At 45.1% G+C, this 18,978-nt stretch overlaps 9 protein-coding genes and 1 non-coding gene across 10 annotated transcripts; 6 read left to right on the top strand and 4 right to left on the bottom strand.

Annotated features, from left to right (window-relative positions):
* The first annotated feature begins 211 nt into the window (after positions 1 to 211).
* V2V93DRAFT_t7 lies at positions 212 to 304 on the top strand. The gene has a single exon. It is a non-coding gene; the product is annotated as a tRNA-Pro (tRNA).
* Positions 305 to 1,309: 1,005 nt separating this feature from the next.
* On the bottom strand, positions 1,310 to 2,316 carry V2V93DRAFT_377283 (Brix domain-containing protein; the record flags this gene model as incomplete). The annotated part of the gene is made up of 2 exons (XM_066911909.1): positions 1,310 to 2,105; positions 2,177 to 2,316. 2 exons carry the CDS (start codon positions 2,314 to 2,316, stop codon positions 1,310 to 1,312), a joined length of 936 nt encoding a protein of 311 aa, XP_066768350.1.
* Positions 2,317 to 3,127: 811 nt separating this feature from the next.
* V2V93DRAFT_362011 (uncharacterized protein) lies at positions 3,128 to 6,539 on the top strand. Its single transcript, XM_066908244.1, has 2 exons — positions 3,128 to 5,914; positions 5,976 to 6,539. Exons 1-2 carry the CDS (start codon positions 3,202 to 3,204, stop codon positions 6,191 to 6,193), a joined length of 2,931 nt encoding a protein of 976 aa, XP_066768349.1. The 5' UTR covers positions 3,128 to 3,201; the 3' UTR covers positions 6,194 to 6,539.
* Positions 6,407 to 7,676, bottom strand: V2V93DRAFT_362009 (Deoxyhypusine synthase). Its single transcript, XM_066908243.1, has one exon. It carries the CDS (start codon positions 7,614 to 7,616, stop codon positions 6,522 to 6,524), a length of 1,095 nt encoding a protein of 364 aa, XP_066768348.1. The 5' UTR covers positions 7,617 to 7,676; the 3' UTR covers positions 6,407 to 6,521.
* Positions 7,677 to 7,793: 117 nt separating this feature from the next.
* V2V93DRAFT_362008 (uncharacterized protein) lies at positions 7,794 to 9,798 on the bottom strand. The gene has a single exon (XM_066908242.1). It carries the CDS (start codon positions 9,576 to 9,578, stop codon positions 7,968 to 7,970), a length of 1,611 nt encoding a protein of 536 aa, XP_066768347.1. The 5' UTR covers positions 9,579 to 9,798; the 3' UTR covers positions 7,794 to 7,967.
* A 122-nt stretch (positions 9,799 to 9,920) lies between these two features.
* Positions 9,921 to 11,500, top strand: V2V93DRAFT_362005 (XPA protein C-terminus-domain-containing protein). The gene is made up of 5 exons (XM_066908241.1): positions 9,921 to 10,169; positions 10,229 to 10,424; positions 10,489 to 10,602; positions 10,669 to 10,848; positions 10,910 to 11,500. Exons 1-5 carry the CDS (start codon positions 10,137 to 10,139, stop codon positions 11,278 to 11,280), a joined length of 894 nt encoding a protein of 297 aa, XP_066768346.1. The 5' UTR covers positions 9,921 to 10,136; the 3' UTR covers positions 11,281 to 11,500.
* Positions 11,501 to 13,676, top strand: V2V93DRAFT_362001 (Tubulin/FtsZ, GTPase domain-containing protein). Its single transcript, XM_066908240.1, has 7 exons — positions 11,501 to 11,705; positions 11,774 to 11,782; positions 11,906 to 11,937; positions 12,027 to 12,053; positions 12,138 to 12,213; positions 12,272 to 12,409; positions 12,472 to 13,676. Exons 1-7 carry the CDS (start codon positions 11,681 to 11,683, stop codon positions 13,512 to 13,514), a joined length of 1,350 nt encoding a protein of 449 aa, XP_066768345.1. The 5' UTR covers positions 11,501 to 11,680; the 3' UTR covers positions 13,515 to 13,676.
* V2V93DRAFT_383389 (U3 small nucleolar RNA-associated protein 6-domain-containing protein) lies at positions 13,571 to 14,548 on the bottom strand. Its single transcript, XM_066912196.1, has 2 exons — positions 14,495 to 14,548; positions 13,571 to 14,432 (listed from the first exon to the last, which is right to left on the bottom strand). The coding sequence occupies exons 1-2, from the start codon at positions 14,525 to 14,527 to the stop codon at positions 13,716 to 13,718; spliced, it is 750 nt and encodes a 249-aa protein (XP_066768344.1). The 5' UTR covers positions 14,528 to 14,548; the 3' UTR covers positions 13,571 to 13,715.
* Positions 14,549 to 15,513: 965 nt separating this feature from the next.
* On the top strand, positions 15,514 to 16,737 carry V2V93DRAFT_361997 (uncharacterized protein). Its single transcript, XM_066908239.1, has one exon. The coding sequence runs from the start codon at positions 15,923 to 15,925 to the stop codon at positions 16,553 to 16,555; it is 633 nt and encodes a 210-aa protein (XP_066768343.1). The 5' UTR covers positions 15,514 to 15,922; the 3' UTR covers positions 16,556 to 16,737.
* A 125-nt stretch (positions 16,738 to 16,862) lies between these two features.
* V2V93DRAFT_383387 (uncharacterized protein) lies at positions 16,863 to 18,975 on the top strand. The gene is made up of 2 exons (XM_066912195.1): positions 16,863 to 17,251; positions 17,318 to 18,975. Exons 1-2 carry the CDS (start codon positions 17,030 to 17,032, stop codon positions 18,917 to 18,919), a joined length of 1,824 nt encoding a protein of 607 aa, XP_066768342.1. The 5' UTR covers positions 16,863 to 17,029; the 3' UTR covers positions 18,920 to 18,975.
* The last annotated feature ends 3 nt before the right edge of the window (positions 18,976 to 18,978 follow it).

Genomic DNA, 18,978 nt, shown 5'->3' with positions numbered 1-18,978 from the left:
CTGTTACCTCTTTACGACCCAATAAAACGGCTGGTAGAGCGTACATATTGTCCAAAAACATCTCCAAAATGAGTGTGACAAACACAATACCAAATTTTGTAGAAAAAGCTTAGAATGTCAAACTATTTTTCTGTCAGGTTTCTATTTGAGGTTAGGGTATTCTGCTTTTGAGAAGTTAATAGCGCAGGAAATAAATTTTGTCCAAAGAGATGGCTCGATGGTTTAGTGGTATAATTCTCGCTTAGGGCTTTTCACCCTAAGTATAATTTGCGAGAGGTCCCGGGTTCAATTCCCGGTTGAGCCCCTTTCTTTTTTGTTTCATTAATTTTTGTTTCAATACTTCATTGCTGCTGAGGCCGAAATATACTCTGTACAACACCTGGTGTTGAATTATGAGAGAGAGACGCTGTGTATGTGGCAGTGACTGGGGCAGACAAGTTTTAGTTTGACATAATCTTCGTCTTATTATTATTATTATTATTATTATTATTATTATTAATTGTTAATTCTCGAATTGGTTGGATGATTATGATATCGTTGTTTGTGATCCTAATAGACTAAAAGCGGTGAGCTGGCTATCGACATCGATCTGTCGTTCTAAATATTAAGCTGAAGGGTGGCTCTATTCTTTGCTAAAATCATAAGATATGATCTGGCCTGAATTCAGTTGTAAAATCCTGCACGGTAGTGATCATGCCGACAGACTGCTGCAATATTTTGATGAGGCATCACCGTTTGGGAAGTTGTACAGTCAAATAGTAATTGTAGAGTCTCATGATCGGTCGGATAGGACAGCAAAATAGCCCAATGCCCTGTAAGCGCGCGTCTGTCTCACCATGATCTATTTTAGCCCGACTGACTCCAATATATCCTACCCTGTTCTGCTTGTTACCGTTCGTTTCTACTCTTGATTATCCTGCTACTCTCACTTTTCTTGGATCTTCGTTTGCGCGTCATGGTTTTCCTACACTCGTCTGACTGTTGTCAACAAAAGGGGCCTCACAAGCCATGGCCTCCGCGACCTCCTACTCCTCGTCCTCCTCGTCCAAATTGAATATTTAAGGTATACAAAACGTGTGCTTTCTTCTGCTACTCGACAATCTCAAACCACGGCTCTTTTGTATACTATCAGAGCAGATTACAGAGACTACTCATGATGAACATGAGCTAGCCAGCATCTCTCGCAGGACACCACGTTGCAATTAGCGTACATAGTACAAATTAATAGCATTTCGTTATAATTGCTCTAAATAAATCCTTTTTTTAGTCTTGTATATGCAACTATCTTGCATCCCTAAAGGCAGTCCTCTCAAGCAAACAAAGCGCTCTCAGACAGCGGATCGACACCCTTCTCTTTCTTTTCCTTGGCCTTCACTAGCTTGGCCACCTTCTTCATCTCTTCCTTTTCTTGCCGTCTGACCTTGAGATTAGTCTTGCCCCTTCTGTACTCTGAACGCACCGCATTTGGTGATATAAATTCCTTATTTTCGTAAATCAGTGGACCCGAAAAGCTACCCTCAATCACTGAAATCAAAGTCATGACAAATCTAGGACCAATCTCAACCAAAGAAACAGCAAGCTTTTTGCTCTTCTTGCCCTTGTCATCCGCTCCTTCTTCTTCTACCTTATTTGTGGATGTCGTGTCAATATTCTCTGAGATTTGATAATTTCTAAACCAAATCTTGCCATCTAAAATCGAGAGCGCTAATACATGATCGACAAAGGGCTTCGTCTTGCGTGAGCTCTTGGGAACGCCAAAAATCTGAACGAGTAGCTCCTTGACAAGTCTGTAATGCGGAGTGCTGTCAAATTCACTCGCAAATGACAAAATTGGTCGCGAGCCCTTCAGACAGTTGCCTGTGAAATTCAACTCCGCCATAGTGTGCATATTTTGTATATGAAACTTTGCAGTGGGGCCATTTGGCGCTTTCGCAAGGTACATATATAAATCTTGATGCTTGCGAGACTCGAAGTACAGGACATTATTGCAGTTGTAGAGATCTGATAGCTCGTTGAGAAGGAAAAGTTTGGACTTTGAGTCGAACTTGGAGTCTTTCTTAGCATGTGGTAGCATGACTGATAAGTCATTGATCAGATGGCGTTGACTGTCACAAAATGCTTGTTAGATCTTGTAAAATATTCTGCTTTTACTTTACAAGGAAAAAGAAGCACATACCGGAAGGTAACACCACGAGAAGAGAGTAAGAGTACGCGCTGTCTGTTTCTGACAACCTCGGTGGGTTCGCCAGCACCATCCGCTTCACCGTCACCACGCCTTCTTTTAGTTCCAGAAAGAGCTTTATATAGCGATGCCATACTATCACATATACTCAAATGCAAGAATTGGTAGGATGGAATGCAACGACTATTGTGTGATCAGATCAAACAGTCAATCTTTGATTAAAGAAAAAATTGTGTGCGCAAATAAATTGGGTATTTTTTTTTTTCAGGGGCGTATGTCCCAACGTTCGATAAACTTTAATCAGCCTCGGACGACATTGGATTTTTCGCTGGCTAGGATAATAAATCATTGTCTCATTATGGATTTCTTTATTGTTATTGATTGGATCATTCAAATAGGATATGCCTACTGCAAAGGCGGTATTCAGATTTTCAATCATTTTTTACTATGTTTTTGCTATCATCGCTTCTATGACAGCAATATGCTGCAAAATGAAAAAAAATGAAAGCCATTCAAATGCTAGTCGGCCTCAGTTCACGCGCAGAAAATCGATTTCTTCTTCAAAATTGCGTAAGGCAAAGAACATAAAAAAAAGCCTTGGAGAAAATGAGCAGCTTGACTAGCATACAGGCCTCCAAAGAGATAAGCTTCTACAAAATGATATCGTATACACTCAACGCAGACCTCGTTGAGTACTCTACGCCCAATATCAAAGAATTATATCCAATAATGAGATACATCCTATTGATTAGAGCATTATGCTGCAGGCGTCAGTAAACAACAACCTGGGATAGAAATAGTAGCGAGAAAATCCAGATGGGCCGATAAGATAAACTTCAATTAATAATTGTGCGCATATGGCATATACTTCATGTTGGCATTACTTTATGCTATAAGCCTATCGCGCGGCTCAGGGTGTAAATCGAGAAGTTCAGCCAGCTTTGCCGCTTCCGTCCAAAACACCAGTATACTTCAGAACACTGCCCAACGCAACACAAGGCGAGAAGCAAGACATCTAAATGCGTCAGCAGCGGGGCAACCCAGTTCAGCCTTCATCGCCTCGACAAGAGACGTACTACTCGCTGCCGTCTGAGTCGCCGCCTTCTCCTGCTGGTTACTCGTACAGTCCGCCGCCTGAGGTGGTAATAGCGCCGAATACGAACGTGTTTAGCAATAGCTATCTCAAAAAGAAGAAGAATTCAAATCAGAAGAATACTAGCAAAAGTGTACCGAGAAAACTAGATGCTAGCGGGACAGTTCGGTCTGATAGTCTTGAGCCAACTTTCAAGTCTTTCGCACCTGTAGCAAGCGCAGCAAAGAACGAAAAGAAAGGAAATGAGAAATCCAGCAAATGGTCATGGTTTAGTAGCAGCAATAATAACACCGCGGCCCTAGATGAGAGATTTGAGCAGAACCAAAAGTATGAAACAGAGAAGCCTAGCACGTCACAGTATCTCAAAGACAGCACGACAAGCAGCGGTAGCGATACTGCTGGCCAGCCTTTTTCGTCATCGGACGAGGATGAGTACTATCGCCCCCAGCAATCTCTTCCATCTCTTGGAACAAAGCAAATTATGCCCGAGCAGCGCAAGATGAGCAGCGGTTCAGGGTATTTCACAGATCGCTCGCTAACCTCTGTGCAAGCAAATAACGAGTTCGAGCAGTTCCCTGCATCTGCTATGTCCCCACCTGACTCTGATGACGTACTGCAGCAATCTTCAGAACCTGAAAATACGTCCTGGTTCCGTACCCTTTTTTCCAAAAAGCAAGAGAAGATTAGTGAAAAACAGAAAGCAGCAGCTTTGTTTGCCGCAAATGGGCCTCCTTCTCCTCCTACCTCTATCACGTCAACTGCGTCAACTCTTCGCTCAAATGTGAATGCTCGCAATCAAAGCACTCTGTCGTTAGCGATTTCCGCTAGAGGACCACCTTCTGGACGGCCGAAAGAGAGTGGTAGCACTTCGCCCATTTCCATTGCCTCGGCCGCCACGATCACTAATAATAGCGCAAACGTCGGTGCCAGCGCAGGAAGCACTGGTAATGGAAACTCCTGGGCATTCTGGTCACGCCAATCAAAAGATAAACAGTCGGGTAACGAAGATGGAGTGATTGCGTTCTCTGGTCCAAATCCGCAGTCGTACTCTCAAAAGCAGCGCGGAATGCCCTTTGAAAATGGAAATAACTTGCCGTCGGACCCTGTAGTTGTCAACCGTGCTCCGATCAGTCCCAACATTTCACGTACATTGTCACGGAAACCTTCCAAAGCAGCATTGAATGGCAACTATCAATCCAGCGTCATCAGTGGTTCGACTACGAATCTTAATGGTTACGATATATACAACGGATCACCTGCTGGTGGTAAGCTTGGCCGAAGTGAGAGGAATTTAGATGCGAAATCGGTCCGCACGATTGAAACTCTAGGTAAGCCTAGGAGAGACGTCAATACTGTCAAATCCGCCAGTGGTGCAAAAGAGACTGCGTTGATGGCACCAGCGCCGACTAATGCTAGTGGCAGTAACATGATGAAGGCTGAGCAGCCAATTATCGAAAAAGAGAAGGAGAAGGAGAAGAAGAAGAAGAAAAAAGGCAAAGAGGATCAGATTAGATATCCGAATATGGTCATTCCAAAGCTAGAAGATTGCCTTGAGCCGGAGAGTCCACCGAGCGCAATGTGGCATTCGTTGAGTAATCGTATTGCGAAAATGTTCGATGACCCAAAAGCTACACATCAAAAGCATTTACGGCTACGTATTACTCCTGCGCCCAAGATTTCTAAAGCGGTGGCGATTGGTATCCATGGTTTTTTTCCTATCAGAATGGTACGCAGTATAATTGGTGAACCTACCGGGACATCAGTAAAGTTTGCAAACGAAGCTGCTCTTGCTATGCAACGATGGGCGGAGGCGCATGGTCAAAGCGATATGGAAATTGAGAAAATTGCCTTAGAAGGAGAGGGAATTGTTCTTGACAGAATTGAAAATTTATATCGGTTGCTGTCGAACTGGATGGATCATCTGCGCCAGGCAGATTTTATTCTTGTTGCGGCTCATTCCCAAGGGGCTCCAGTTGCTGTTCAGCTTATTGCGAAGCTTATTGAAGAAGGTCTTGTTGACAACACAAAGATTGGGATCCTTGGCATGGCCGGCGTCTCGCTTGGTCCATTTTACGGTCTTGATCAGAAACTTGTTATGCGTGCATATTCTTCTATTGAGCATGATTCTTTGAAAGAACTTTTTGCATTCCAGAATCCGAATAGCTTACAAGCTCGCAGATATATTAGTGGATTGCGGACTGTGATTGCCCATGGTGTCAAAATCACGTTTGTGGGTTCAGTAAATGATCAATTGGTGCCGTTATATTCATCTCTATGCGCCAATGTCACCCATCCGCATATATTCCGGTCGGTGTTTGTGGATGGCAAAACACATGCGCCTACGTTTATCATCCACTTTATTGAACTTTTAGTAAAGCTACGCAATTATGGATACTCAGATCATGGTATTATTCGTGACATTAGTGATGCAATGGCCGGCACATTAACTGGAGGTGGACATTCAACTATATATAACGAGCATGGTGTCTATGATCTGGCGATTTGTCATGCGTTGGAGACCAGTGTGATAAATGATATTCCAGTATTAGTGGATGAGAAATTTGAAGTGCCGATGCCTTCGAATTTTAATCCGTATCATTTGCCATGGAGCGTGCGCGGAATGTTTGAGCAGGATGTCGGTAAGTTGCTAATATCTTTATGATCAATCTTATGAAGCAGAGCTGACAGCTATTTGTCTAGTACGAGAGTATTTGGAAGACGATATGAATAGAGTGCTCAAGAAGTTTGACGACTGGAATCCAGACACCAAGCCACTAAAAGATATCAAATACAGACTATCGGCCATTAAGAGCTCAGCCAATGGAGGTGGGTCAGGCGAGATGCCTCCACCAGGTTTGCCTATCCCGGGTGAGATTAGCAGCGGTTCTATGCCCGCTCCAGGAGTAATGGCGAATTAAGTCTTTCGATAATATCTTATTTTTATTCTAATGATTGTTGTATTATTTTATTGTTGTGGCTCACCTAACCACTCACACATTCATTCACTCACTCTTTTAACATACGCTTTACGCTTTTGAGTATTTTTTGCTAGTGGCGAACTGAACATTTAGATGGAGTTTTTGTGATTTTTTTTTCATGGTTTACTTTTCATATAGTATTTAATTTTGTTACAACGAGTACAGCTATTGTACTATAATCTTCTAATGTCGGAGTTGTATGTTACTGTGCTAGCAAATTCATTCTTTTTTTAAAAAAAACTTTGTCGCTATAATATACAAGAGAAATCTATTCTTCTAAAGCAAATGTCGCCGCCACAACTAGAGGAAATACAATCGTAGCATCAGCATACACTTTCACGCTTTTCGCCTCCGCCTTGATTTTACCCCACGAAACGGCCTCATCAGGTCTTGCGCCAGCGTCGCTGCCGTCGAACTCCTGTCCAGTATTAATATATACAGCATAGTCTGCTCCGTTGCGCATTAAGCAAGCGTTGGCGATATGATGCTTAACTAAGCCACCGCCGAGGATAATCATGCCGGCTTTGGGTGCCGCCATCGACATGCTGTTTATTCTTCTGATATCGCATACAATATCAATTTTCAGCTGAAGAGGGGATGATCTGAATGTGTGAAAGAAGAGCATGTCACCGATACTTCCGTCAGTGAGAGCCGGGCAGAAAATGGGGATTTCATTTTTATAAGCCCAGTAAAGAACTGAGTCTTCGTTGTTGATTTCCTTGCCGAGTCGTGCAATAACCTTTGAAGGAGACCATGATAATTCTGGGTCAGCTTCCTGCTCTTCGAGCATTTTGTCAAGAATGGGGACGATCCACTCTTCAAACAAGCAGTAGTTATCGTTGGGGACTAGTAAATTTCCGATCCGATTCATGCCTTGCTCGCGAAGGCCGGCGCCAGGTAAACTGAACTCACCGATATATGTTGTCGCGAGACACTTGATCAGGTCCTCTTCAACACCGCCAGCCGTAGTCACAATCGCGGATATTTGTTTGTGCTGCACGAGATATTTAAGAGTGCTTCGTAGACCAGAGGAGATTAAATTACTCGTATACCCCAAAAAAATAGTACACTTCTCTTCGCCTGTGCCGTCTTCGGCAGGTAGCCCATTCTCTTCACGGTCAGCCTGCTCTTGCTTCGTATGTCCTCTCCAGTCCCGCATCTCATTTATAATATCACACGCTGTGCCTACTGACGTCGCTTGAAATCCCATGGTCTTCATTCCCTGTACCAATGCCGACACTCGTATATTCTTGTTCTCGGACGCATTGAAATCGATACCGCCGACGGGAACAGCGCCTTCTGGCACAGGATCAGACGGTTTAAGCACCGCACCTGATGCTAATGGAGGTAATTTGTCACTCATTAGACACTTTTGAAAGGTTCGATGTGAAGAGATGAATGCGTAGGAAAAAAAATATTGAGCCGCTCAAAGTACTTGAATTGGGAGTTTACACAAAGCTTTCCTATAAACCAACGTTAAATCGTGTCAAAAAATAAAGGTTTAAGACATTTTGCTCCGCTTATGATTCCCTAAGTACTATTTTACAATAAGTAAAAGTATATAATTATTAAATTCAGAGATTTTACAAGAAAAAATATTACTGCTATCCATAGCATATGAGCAACTTCCCGCCCTTACCAACGCCGAAGCAATATAAATTTCTATCAATTATACTCAATCCAAAACCAACAAAAAGACAAGATTTATTTTCTTCTACGAAACCCTCCGTCTCTTGAGAGCATGCTGGGCGTCGTCGTCTATTGAATTCGTCACATCATCCTTGATCAGCTCATCCGGATACTGCGCCGCAAGGTCGTCATCATTGTAAAACACGTTGGGATCAGGACTAGCGAGGAAATCATCAACGTCGAATCCACTGCTACCAATCGTAGAAATAGGCTGTGTTTCCGCAAGAGCTTGTGGCGGGGAAGGTTTATTTGAGTCGCCATTAGAGGGCAAGGGCGAACCATCAGAGCTAGCTGTAGTGACGCCTGAAGTATTGAAATTGGGATCGGCATACAATGGCAAATTGCTTGATATCCACTGCTGAACCTGGTCTAGAGACTGTCCTTGAAAATCAAGTTCTCGCCGCAAATCATCCAATGCAAGACTATTACTCGCAGTTTTCGCTGTATTGTCAGTTGGCCGCGCTGCGTCGAGCCCACTAATGAGGTGACGTGCACCGTCCGAAAGAGAAGACATGGTAGGAGACATGGCGGCAGCTGATGCAGGAGCTGATGCCAGAAGATCAGGAAAGAATGAACGACCGTTTGCACCGTTTGCCGGGGTGCGGTTTTCCATCGGTATCATATCGAGAAAGTCTGACTGCTCAAACATGTTACGCGCTGAGTTTGAGGTAGGAGCATTGAAAGTCGACGAAGGCATAGCAGTAGATGTGACAGGGCTGACATATCCACCAGTAGTCGCGCGACTACTCTGCAGCGGACTTAGACTATTTGTAGGGGACTCGGCAGGAAGTTCGAGGATCGGAGAATCGGCAACGTCGCGGAGCATAAGACGGTTTCTGCTTGAGGGCGCCGGGCTTTTTACCGGGACAATAGCTGTTGTCGAAGCAGGTCCATCACTGAGAATCTTTGAAGGGTTGCCATAAACAGATGCCAGGAATCGCAAAATCTTTTCAAGAGTTTCCGAAAAAGATTGGTGCCGGTCTCGAGTCTGGTATGACTCTCGCCACAGGAGCTCATTGTCTTGTCTAATTTGCTTCAGTTGCTCGGCAACAGCTAGTTGCGATTGCCGGATTACTTCAACTTCTTCCAGTAACTGATGAATATCTGGCTCCTCTTCATCGTCAGAACCCTTCGACCCGCGATTGCGGACAATATTATCTAGCAAATCTTCACGGCCTCGAATGAAATTGGGAGAATGAAACTGCCAGGTTTCTTCTCCAGAATGCATTGCACCAGCCGTGACATCTTGAACCTTATGCCAGCCATACATGTTGAGTTGTCGAACAAAAGACGAGAAATTAGAATGCTTAAAGTACCTTGGCAGCACGGTACGCTCAAACTGCTCGCGACCGACAACTTGAAAGCTTGTACCGTCGGGCATCCAAGTAATGTGAGCAGAGTTTGCCGGATCATTGACCATATTCCAGAGCTTCAGAACAAAAGCCGGCCGACTCTTTGGGGCCGATGTGATTGCTTTGCGAGACTTTGCCGGCTTTCGCGAGGCGTTTGCCGTCGACGGATTTGCCGGAGCAGTGATAGAGCCGGGGACGGTGAGACCGGTCGATAGAGCCGGCCGCTGTTTAAGGGCCGATGCAGGCGTTTTAAGTAGAGCTGAGGTAACATCTGATCCGGCCATTGTGAGAAAGAGAAGAGTGATAAAGAGACGAGTGAGAAGTAGGTTGATATGAAATCGAGACTTTGCAGTGTTAAGCAGGTACACCTATAATCCGAAGCCAAAATCGAGATGTATCTCCTATGAAAAAGACAGACCAGATTCCAATGCGAGAGAGGATTTGAGGTGATTAAGGAGCAGGGCAAATATTAAATTCTATGGTGGTTGTCGAGAATGAGATTGCGGTGTGCAACTTGTCAGAAATGCGGCGAAGCATATATGTCTATTATTGTTTGCGGTTATGTCATCTAGTTTGGAAGCCTTAACTACTTTGCTGAGCAGACTGCTCGGAGTTAGAGAATGCGAGTTTTTGTTTACAATTAACAGTTAGAAATACTACAACAGATAATATACAATTTCTCCTGTTATTTGCCCGAGTCTCCTCTTGCACATCGCAGTGGCTATTAAGCTTGCATGATCTCGACTCGGGTTCAGAGTGACGTAATTTTACAATTGTGGCGTTGAATAAGTATAGTTGCTCACCGTGCCCCGAGATATCCTTGTTTAAGAAGAGCAAAAGCAATGCCTTTGACCACTGAGCAGCTTGCCCGAATAGTACGACACCAGCACTGTTTCTTTGAATATCAGAATTCTTTATTTATATCTTTATATAGGAAGAAAATCGGCAGAAAGCCAAGGACCGTCTAGCAGCCCGAGCCGAAGCTCGGGCAAAGGAGGCCGTAAACCAGGCGGCGGCATCCTCAGCTCCAGCTCCGACGCAGCAGCCCAGCTCAGTACGCGATGCTTCACAAAAGCGTCCATATGAGAGCATTAGACCGGCAAAAATGTTTACAAATTATATCGAATTTGGTATGTTGTCTTTTACCAGCAGAGCGGCCGGGCACTTAAGGCATTGTGTTAATCTTGCGTGCAGATTTCTCAAAGATCAAAGATACAAAAGGTGGCTATATGGCAGATGAGGACCAGGCTCCTAATGGAATGACTCTTGAAGAATGGAGGAAAAAGCAGAAAGTTATAGTTGACCCTCGTACGTATAACATCTTTCTCATTATTGAATGACAATCAGAATCAGCCTGAGACTAACCCGAACAAGCTCGTGCACTGAACCCCGACGACAATCCGAAGTGCTTCGAATGTGGATCTTTTGAAATAGATCATGAACTATGGAAGGTATTCGGATGCCGGGTATGTCGTGCTTGTAAAAACGAACAGCCGGAAAAGTACTCCCTTCTGACAAAGACTGAATGCCGTGAAGATTACTTGCTTACTGATCGTATGTAATTTCAGTCGCTTTCTCTTTGCTTTGAATCTCTTTTCTAACATGAAAACTACAGCCGAGTTGAGATCAGAAGAGGACTTGCCTCATTTGGAACGGCCCAACCCGCACAAAACAACCTACAACAACATGATGCTGTACCTGCGGTACCAGGTGGAAGAGTTTGCTATAAAGAAGTGGGGAGGCGAAGAAGGTCTCGACAAGGAATACGAGCGGCGAGTTATGCTTCGCAAGGAGAAGAAAGACAAGAGGTTTGCCGAAAAATTAAAGCAGATGAGACAGAGAACGAGGACGGAGACTTGGAACAAGCGATTAAACGAAGAAGTGCATGTACATACTTGGGGACCGGAGACGCGGGTAGCGGATAAAGAAGTTGCGATCAGAAAGTGCACAGATTGCGGTATGCAAACTGAGGAGGTAATTTTCTGAAGACTGCTTCTGTATATAGATGGATATATAATATAATGTAGATTTGATTTGGTGTTTTGGCGCTTGGTTTTGGAATATGCTGTAAACTCAGCTGGACTGCACGATTAGTTCTAGTCAACTTACTGCAATACAACAAATATGAATAATTGAACACCGAGGAAGAAGGGATAATAACTGGTGGCAGCATTTATCAAATGATAGAGTTTGCGCGCGCATAGTGTTTGTTTTGTTTTGGTTGGCACAGTAACGTACCGGGGTTGGGGGTAAACAGCCCCTTGCCTTCGCGCTCTCCGCTTGCTGCGCTCTCTTCGCGACTCACACACACTCTTCTTACCCTCTTCTTACCTCTATTTCTTGCGTCTCTAATCCAATCTAATCTCCCGCCTGTCATTTCGGAATTATGAGAGAAGTTATTAGCATCAATGGTCAGTTCTGTTTGATTAGTCTTTCGTCGCTTGCTGTGGGTCTATGTATTAACGTGTTATTGTTCTAGTTGGCCAAGGTAAATACTCCTCGTCTACGCGACTTCTTGACCAGACTATTCTGTCATGTTGTCGTTCGCGATGCTTTTAGTTGATGTTTGCTATCTTGGAATCTTAATGCTGACTGGATCTTCATCGAACAGCTGGTTGCCAGATCGGTAACGCTTCGTGGGAGGTATGTGACAAAAGTCTTTTCCGCCGGCGCTCATACGACTATACGCGTAAACTCCGAAACAAATCTAACGATATTTTTTCATTATATAGCTCTACTGTCTTGAACATGGTATTCAGGTATGATGCAAACATTTCTGCGTATTCGCTTTTTTTTTCAAATGTCAACAACGTCGGCTGACGCGTATCTTGTTTTGTTGATAGCCCGATGGATACCTTACTGCCGAGAAACAGTCCGGCCCTCGCGATGAGGGCTTCAGCACTTTCTTTTCCGAGACTAGTATGACCCCGAAATAATGGGATATTATCAAACATTGCATTTCTAACGTGGGTTATAGGCAACGGAAAGTACGTACCCCGAACGATCTATGTCGATTTGGAGCCCAATGTGATTGACGAGGTTCGCACCGGTGCGTACCGTAACCTATTCCATCCCGAGCAGCTTATTACTGGAAAGGAAGATGCTGCTAACAACTGTAAGAACTCTTTCCCCGTAGAAAGATCGAAAATTGATCGTGCTAATGTTGATGTTGTCTAGACGCTCGTGGACACTATACTATCGGCAAGGAGTTGATTGATCAGGTTGTTGATCGCGTTCGTCGCGCTGCTGACTCTTGCGATGGACTCCAGGGATTCATGTTCACTCATTCCTTTGGTGGTGGTACTGGTTCTGGATTCGGTGCTCTTCTTCTTGAGCGTCTCTCGCAGGAATATGGAAAGAAGTCCAAGCTTGAGTTTGCCGTGTACCCCGCCCCACAGCTTTCAACCTCGGTTGTCGAGCCTTACAACTCCGTCCTCACTACACACACTACTCTTGATCACTCCGACTGTACTTTTATGGTCGATAATGAGGCTATTTACGATATATGCCGCCGCAATCTCGACATCCCCCGTCCAAGTTACGAGAACTTGAACAGATTGATTGCACAGGTCATCTCGTCGATCACCGCCTCGCTTCGCTTTGACGGATCGTTGAACGTCGACTTGAACGAGTTCCAGACCAACTTGGTGCCTTACCCTCGTATTCACTTCCCTCTCGTTACCTACGCGCCCATTATCTCTGCTGCTAAGGCATACCACGAGGCGAACTCGATTGCTGAGATCACTAACGCATGCTTTGAGCCCAACAACCAGATGGTCAAGTGTGATCCGCGCAACGGAAAGTACATGGCTACCTGTCTCTTGTACCGCGGAGACATCGTTACAAAGGACGTGCAGGCTGCTGTCAGCGCCATCAAGGCAAAGAAGTCGATTCAGTTTGTTGAGTGGTGCCCTACCGGCTTCAAGATTGGAATCTGCTACCAGCCTCCCCAGCTTGTTCCTGGCGGAGATGTTGCCAAGGTTTCGCGTGCTATGTGCTTGCTTAGCAACACTACCGCCATTGCAGAGGCCTGGTCGCGTCTCGACCACAAGTTCGATCTTATGTACTCCAAGCGCGCTTTCGTCCACTGGTATGTTGGAGAAGGTATGGAGGAGGGAGAGTTCAATGAGGCTCGTGAGGATCTCGCTGCACTTGAGAAGGATTACGAGGATGTTGGAGCCGACTCTACCTACGACCAGGAGGAGGATGCTGAGTATTAAAGTGTTTTTGAGGGATTGTAATATTATTGATATCAGGATTATTCTTTTACTTTTGTGTTTTGCTTTCATAAACCCCTCTTATATGTTCGTGCGTTATAAGTTATTTGCAGTTTAATTTATTGTTGATATTCCTATTTAAAGAAATGAAAAATGTTACTTTTAGATGTGTAAATGAAAACCATTAAACGCCCCCTAGATGCCTTACTCGTCTGTTTCTTCTTCCTCTTCACTATCGTCGCTTGCGTTGTTAGAATTGTCTTCGCTACTCTCGTCTTTATCGTGATCGTCTGAGAATTCTTCATTCTCAGATATACTCTTTTTAGCATTCAATTCAGCCTCGACTGCTTGTCGAACGTCTGCCTCAAGTTTTTCATAAGCATCAGCGATGATCTTTGCGTCCTTATTAAACTGAATTCCTTTTAAAAGGAGATTTCGTGCAGCCAATCGATTTGCATTGTCTCTTAGTTCGTGGTCAGCGGACATTATCCATACTTGAGGGTTCATAGGATGTAATCTGACAATAGTTTTGAAAATCTTGTTGAGTACTTTGCGGGATTTGATTTGTCGCGCGTATGAAGCATATTGCGTCCATAGAGATATATCACCGGGAAATCGACGAGTGGCACGATCGAAGACAAAGAGAACACGCTGCTGACCAGACCAGCCCGCGACACCGACCTTCTTCATCTGTTCCCCATCCGGATCTTGGTCTCTCTGACCGCCAAATAAACGCTGGATGCGTCGTTTACGCAGGAGGTCGAGGTTCATTTCATATTCGACATACTTTAAAAAGTCTAGAATTGTGACACCTCTATTGTTTATGCGGTGCTCGAATTCAGTGCGACGTTTGGTTATTGAGGTAAGTTCGGTACGAGAGAAGATATTGTGTTTGTGCAGCTCCTCAAGCTCAGGGAGGGTCTGACAGCGATTATTAGTATAACATACGGAAAAACCAAATGAATATTATAATTCAATCATACCTGCTCAAGATAGTATCGCACTTTGGCAGACATGGTTTATTTGTTAGTTGTCTGTATATGCAAGGTTTAGCTACGATAAATTTTTTGGATGGTGAACGTGGGGCTCGTGACACGAGTGCGGGTTAGGTGAAGTTGGCTGCGGATAGCATGAATGCCATAGTCTTCTCTGAAGCGGAAATAATACTGTATTGTATTTAAAATATCATCTTGTAATATGATCATGCTATTAGTATAATTCCCAGAGATGTAAACCAGTCAGAATACACCTCTTTTGCTCCGACTGCCGGATAAGGAAACAGGTGCTGACGTTCCCAAAACAAGAGCATGTTTGTTGCTCGCTTTTAGCTGTTTACAGTCAGCCACGTCTCTCAAATCGACCCTCTTACTCTCATCTCTGCGCCCTTTGCCCACTGTATGCTCTCGGTATTGTCCTGTGCAGACATCGAAAAGAATCAGATGGCTGCAGCGCTTGAAGAAAACAGCCAGAAAACGCCAGCCGATGGCGCTGGCCTGCTGCCGCCATTCGTTCCGCTCGACAACACGCGTCCAGTGCCCATACCTCGCCACGACAGCGACTCCGAGGAACATACCCCCCCTACCGACCAGAAAGAGCCTGAAGACGAGTCTCCGAGCAAACTGCTTCCGTCTCCTGCTGCATTACCGCCCAGTACAGCTGAATCTGAAACGTCTCCGCTGTCGAAAGAGAAGGGCTTTTCGCCATCAAGAACGAAACGGACCGTCTCTGGCACACTCAAGAGCCCAGAAAAGGAAACCACCGACCGTATCCAGCAAGTGAGCTTTTTTATTCTGATTATGGTTATTTGGTTGTAGTTTATCGTACTAAGAGACAATTTATAGATTTCTGCGAATCTGCGCACGCGTCTTTCCTACGCGATGCTTAAAGTACAGCACGGCTGGACTGATCAATCACTCGAACAACTGGAACAGACCGCAATCAACCAACCCCGTTCTAGGAGAATGAGTATTCCAGCTCATGCAGGAACTGAACAAGGCGTTCGAGGGAAACTATCTTTTGTTATTGATCATTCTGATCATAAGCGTACAAATTCTGCGCCTCCAGCGGCAAATGGTTCCACATACGAATCATTCTGGGCAGCGCCAGGGAAATCACCGCAGCTACAACCACAACAGGCCTTTATTGAGCATCAGTCTATATCTCCGCCATATTCCTCTCACCAGCCGTATGATCAACCGCAGCTCGCCTTCTCCTATCAGCAAACGCGCCTTGCGCCTCCGCAATTTGCGGATTATGAGCAGCAACAGCGATATTATGAACAACAGCAGCAATACGAACAACAAATTTATGAAGAGCAGCTGCGAAAATACGAGAATCAAACCCGTCTAGCTAAATACAACGAGCCGGACTTTCTCCGTGACTCCGACGCAGCCCACGCCCGCGAGCAGCAAATGCCGTATTACTCCTCTCATCTGAAAAATACCCGGTTGCCACCACCTCTTCCACCTCAGGGGCGTTACTATGTACCACCTGTTCCGCCCATGGGTGCCCGCCTTGACTCCTATTCTCCCCAGTCACAATCTCAGCATTCTGCACCGCTCTCCCGTTCTCGTCCTCCTCAATCTCTCTCTCCGCAAATGCAACAACGTACTGCGAAGTCGCCTGCTGGGGTTCCAGTCAGACCAGATGGTCTCCCTGTGCTGGGGACATTCAGCAATAAAGTTCCTCCCGGGATCTCGCGAAATAGCACGAGTCCTACCCCTCGTCGAATCCGACCAGCACGAGCTTCTCATGAGCGCTCGCAGAGTGGAACTACTCTCATTCCTCCGATGACACCTAAGCAAACGGCTGATGCAGCGGCCGCAATCACTGCAGCTGCAGCTGCAGCGGCCGAGGAGCTCGAACTAGAAGAAAACAATGGACGGCGGGGAAGCGATAGTAGTAGTAGCAATGCCGACGAGGCGTCGCGCCAAAAGAGTGAGGTGGACGCTATTGAGAGCTTGATGTTTTTGTCAAGTCCTACCGCCCGCTCTGGACGTACTTGGAATGATCCTAGCGATATGAGGACGAATAGAAGACGGTAGTGCTGCGCTCTTTTTGTACTTGCTCGTTGCGATTGGTGTATGGGCTTGCCTTTTTCTAATTTTTTATTTTTGGCTGGAGTTTTCTGGAGCACTTTGATTGCAACTAATAGCTAATCTATCTTTTTGTTATTTTGGTAGCTTTTTTTATAGAACAGTTGCATCTCAATCATAGTGTCAAAGGTATTTCATAGATAGTTGATGTAGAATACGATTGATATAGTAGTAATAGGCCCGTGAGAGCGGCACCAAAATAAATATCAACAGGTTTTCCAAACATTATTCACCCAACTCACTTGCTTCCTTGAAGATTCTCTGCTGCATTTTTTTATTTTGCCTTTCTCGGCTGATTTGGTTTCGTTTATAACAGTTTGATATTTAAATTCGTTTTATTAAAATAGGTTTTCTAACTACATCGGGTGAAATCGTGACAAATCAAGAATCGCAAACGTCAAAAGTGTACATACGATTTCAATCATGTTTGAAGAACCAGATGTTCCGCAGCTACGAGAATGGCTAGTTAACAAGCTGGAAAATATATCTGATGCCGATTCAGAAATTTTATCAGATTATGTGATGGCACTGTTGCGACATGATCAACCTGAAAATGTTGTACGGCAAATGTGCCTTGATCAGTTACAGGACTTTTTGTTGGATAATACTGCTCAGTTTGTTTCCGACGTATTTACAGCCTTAAAGGTATTTTGTATTGAGTTTAACCTGTACTGTCTGATGCAAATAGTTAACGGCCTTGCCAATTTACAGACGAAAGAATATTTACGTGCAGCAAATGTTGATTCGGCAATGGATGTTTCTACGTCGACACCTCAAGTTCCATCTATTCCAACTGCACCATCTGCCTTCTCACAATCCCAACTACGTCCTAACGCCCCTTCATTCACACCATCGCAGCCGTCAGGCGGGTATCAGCAATGGTCTGCGCCGCAGAAATTCCAACAGAGACAAACTCCAAAACGCAGAGGTCGATGTCGGGCGTATGACGAGCAAGGGTATTGCATGAAGGGTGATCTCTGTCCTTACGAACATGGAACTGAGCGTATTATTGTTGAGAATAAAAATTTGCCAGCGCAATCCGCTGAGTTTTTCAAAACAGGAGGGCAACGCGGAGGTCGTGGGGGAGGAAATGGATCTAGTCGCGGTGGCAGATTTCAGAGACAGAAACGGCCAGACCATCTCGATTTTGTGCTCGGGTCGTCTTTGGATTCAAATAACCGCTCACTTATTGTAGAGAATGTGCCGCCAGAGCATTTCAATGAGCAGTCTCTGCGCTCAGTCTTTGAACCATTTGGCCCGATTGAAGATCTCGATATTGATACCGACCATAAGCTCGCAGTCATCACATTCGGCGATCACGATTCTGCTCATCGCGCATGGAATTCGCCGGCGCCATTTTTTGATAACAGATTTGTCAAAGTGCATTGGCAACGCTCAGAAGTAGAGACAAGACGCCGAGGACGAGGAAACGACAGGACGTCTCGGGCTCCCCGAAACCGCTCGGCGTCACCGCAGGCTGCTCCTATCAACATTGAAGAAATAAAGCAGCGACAGGCAGAGAAGCAACGGGAGTACGAGGAGCGAATGAATAAAAAGCGAGAGCATGATGAAAAGGTGGCAATGATTAAGAAGCAGAGTGAAGAATTATTGAAAAAGCAGGAAATGGAACGTGAAGCTTTGCTAGCTAAAATTAGATCGGCAAGCGCTAGTGTCGAGCCAGACTCGTCAGAAGCTGCCATGGGTGCTCAGACAGAGGAGAGTAATCAGACCGCGATGCTCAAGGCTAAATTGGAACAATTAAAGCGCGAGGCAGAATCACTCGGCGTTGACACATCTGCACCTGAGTCTTATGGCAGTTGGCGTGGCGGACGGGGTGGCTATAGAGGTCGAGGAGCGCCCAGAGGTCGGGGTCGCGGACGTGGTACTTTTGTAATGACGCGTGAGAGGGCATCTTTGGATTTACGACCCAAGAAGGTAGTTATAGCTGCGATGGATAATCAGGTGCTCGACGCATTAATCACCCATTTAATAACGACCTTTGGTGAGGATTATGTGTCAATCGAGTCGCACCCGTCCATCAATGGGGCGAAGATTGCGGCGTTCAGGACAAGACCTGCCGCCGAGCAATTTTTCTATTCGAATCCAGAGTCTGCAGGACTAGGTGCGGAGGTTAAATATTCATGGTACGTCAATCCTACCTCAACAGCTACACAGGTACCTGCGGCAATGCTGGGGGCTGATGATGATCTTATGGTGGATGACGATGACGAGCAGTGGAGACGTGGGATTGGAAGAGAAGAAAATGGGAACGGAATTGCGATGCATGAAGATGAGGACGGGGATATATACTAGATGTACGATAATCCATGTTTATAATTTCAATTTTGATACAATAAGGAAAAAGTAGCATC

This window comes from Kockiozyma suomiensis (genome assembly GCF_038497685.1).
Source record: "Kockiozyma suomiensis strain NRRL Y-17356 unplaced genomic scaffold V2V93scaffold_1, whole genome shotgun sequence".
Classification (NCBI taxonomy): domain Eukaryota; kingdom Fungi; phylum Ascomycota; class Lipomycetes; order Lipomycetales; family Lipomycetaceae; genus Kockiozyma; species Kockiozyma suomiensis.
Note: the sequence above shows the minus strand (reverse complement) of the source record. Positions and strands in the feature narration are given on the sequence as shown.

Coding starts and splice junctions, on each gene's coding strand:
- V2V93DRAFT_362011 (XM_066908244.1), top strand. CDS start 3,202: ATGCGTCAGCAGCGGGGCAACCCAGTTCAGCCTTCATCGCCTCGACAA. Junction 5,915..5,975: donor AATGTTTGAGCAGGATGTCG/GTAAGTTGCTAA, acceptor CTATTTGTCTAG/TACGAGAGTATTTGGAAGAC.
- V2V93DRAFT_362009 (XM_066908243.1), bottom strand. CDS start 7,616: ATGAGTGACAAATTACCTCCATTAGCATCAGGTGCGGTGCTTAAACCG.
- V2V93DRAFT_362008 (XM_066908242.1), bottom strand. CDS start 9,578: ATGGCCGGATCAGATGTTACCTCAGCTCTACTTAAAACGCCTGCATCG.
- V2V93DRAFT_362005 (XM_066908241.1), top strand. CDS start 10,137: ATGCCTTTGACCACTGAGCAGCTTGCCCGAATA. Junction 10,603..10,668: donor GAAAGTTATAGTTGACCCTC/GTACGTATAACA, acceptor AACCCGAACAAG/CTCGTGCACTGAACCCCGAC. Junction 10,849..10,909: donor AGATTACTTGCTTACTGATC/GTATGTAATTTC, acceptor TGAAAACTACAG/CCGAGTTGAGATCAGAAGAG.
- V2V93DRAFT_362001 (XM_066908240.1), top strand. CDS start 11,681: ATGAGAGAAGTTATTAGCATCAATG. Junction 12,054..12,137: donor GTCTTGAACATGGTATTCAG/GTATGATGCAAA, acceptor TTTTGTTGATAG/CCCGATGGATACCTTACTGC. Junction 12,214..12,271: donor CACTTTCTTTTCCGAGACTA/GTATGACCCCGA, acceptor CGTGGGTTATAG/GCAACGGAAAGTACGTACCC.
- V2V93DRAFT_383389 (XM_066912196.1), bottom strand. CDS start 14,527: ATGTCTGCCAAAGTGCGATACTATCTTGAGCAG. Junction 14,433..14,494: donor TGCGATACTATCTTGAGCAG/GTATGATTGAAT, acceptor AATCGCTGTCAG/ACCCTCCCTGAGCTTGAGGA.
- V2V93DRAFT_361997 (XM_066908239.1), top strand. CDS start 15,923: ATGCCGTATTACTCCTCTCATCTGAAAAATACCCGGTTGCCACCACCT.
- V2V93DRAFT_383387 (XM_066912195.1), top strand. CDS start 17,030: ATGTTTGAAGAACCAGATGTTCCGCAGCTACGAGAATGGCTAGTTAAC. Junction 17,252..17,317: donor ACGTATTTACAGCCTTAAAG/GTATTTTGTATT, acceptor GCCAATTTACAG/ACGAAAGAATATTTACGTGC.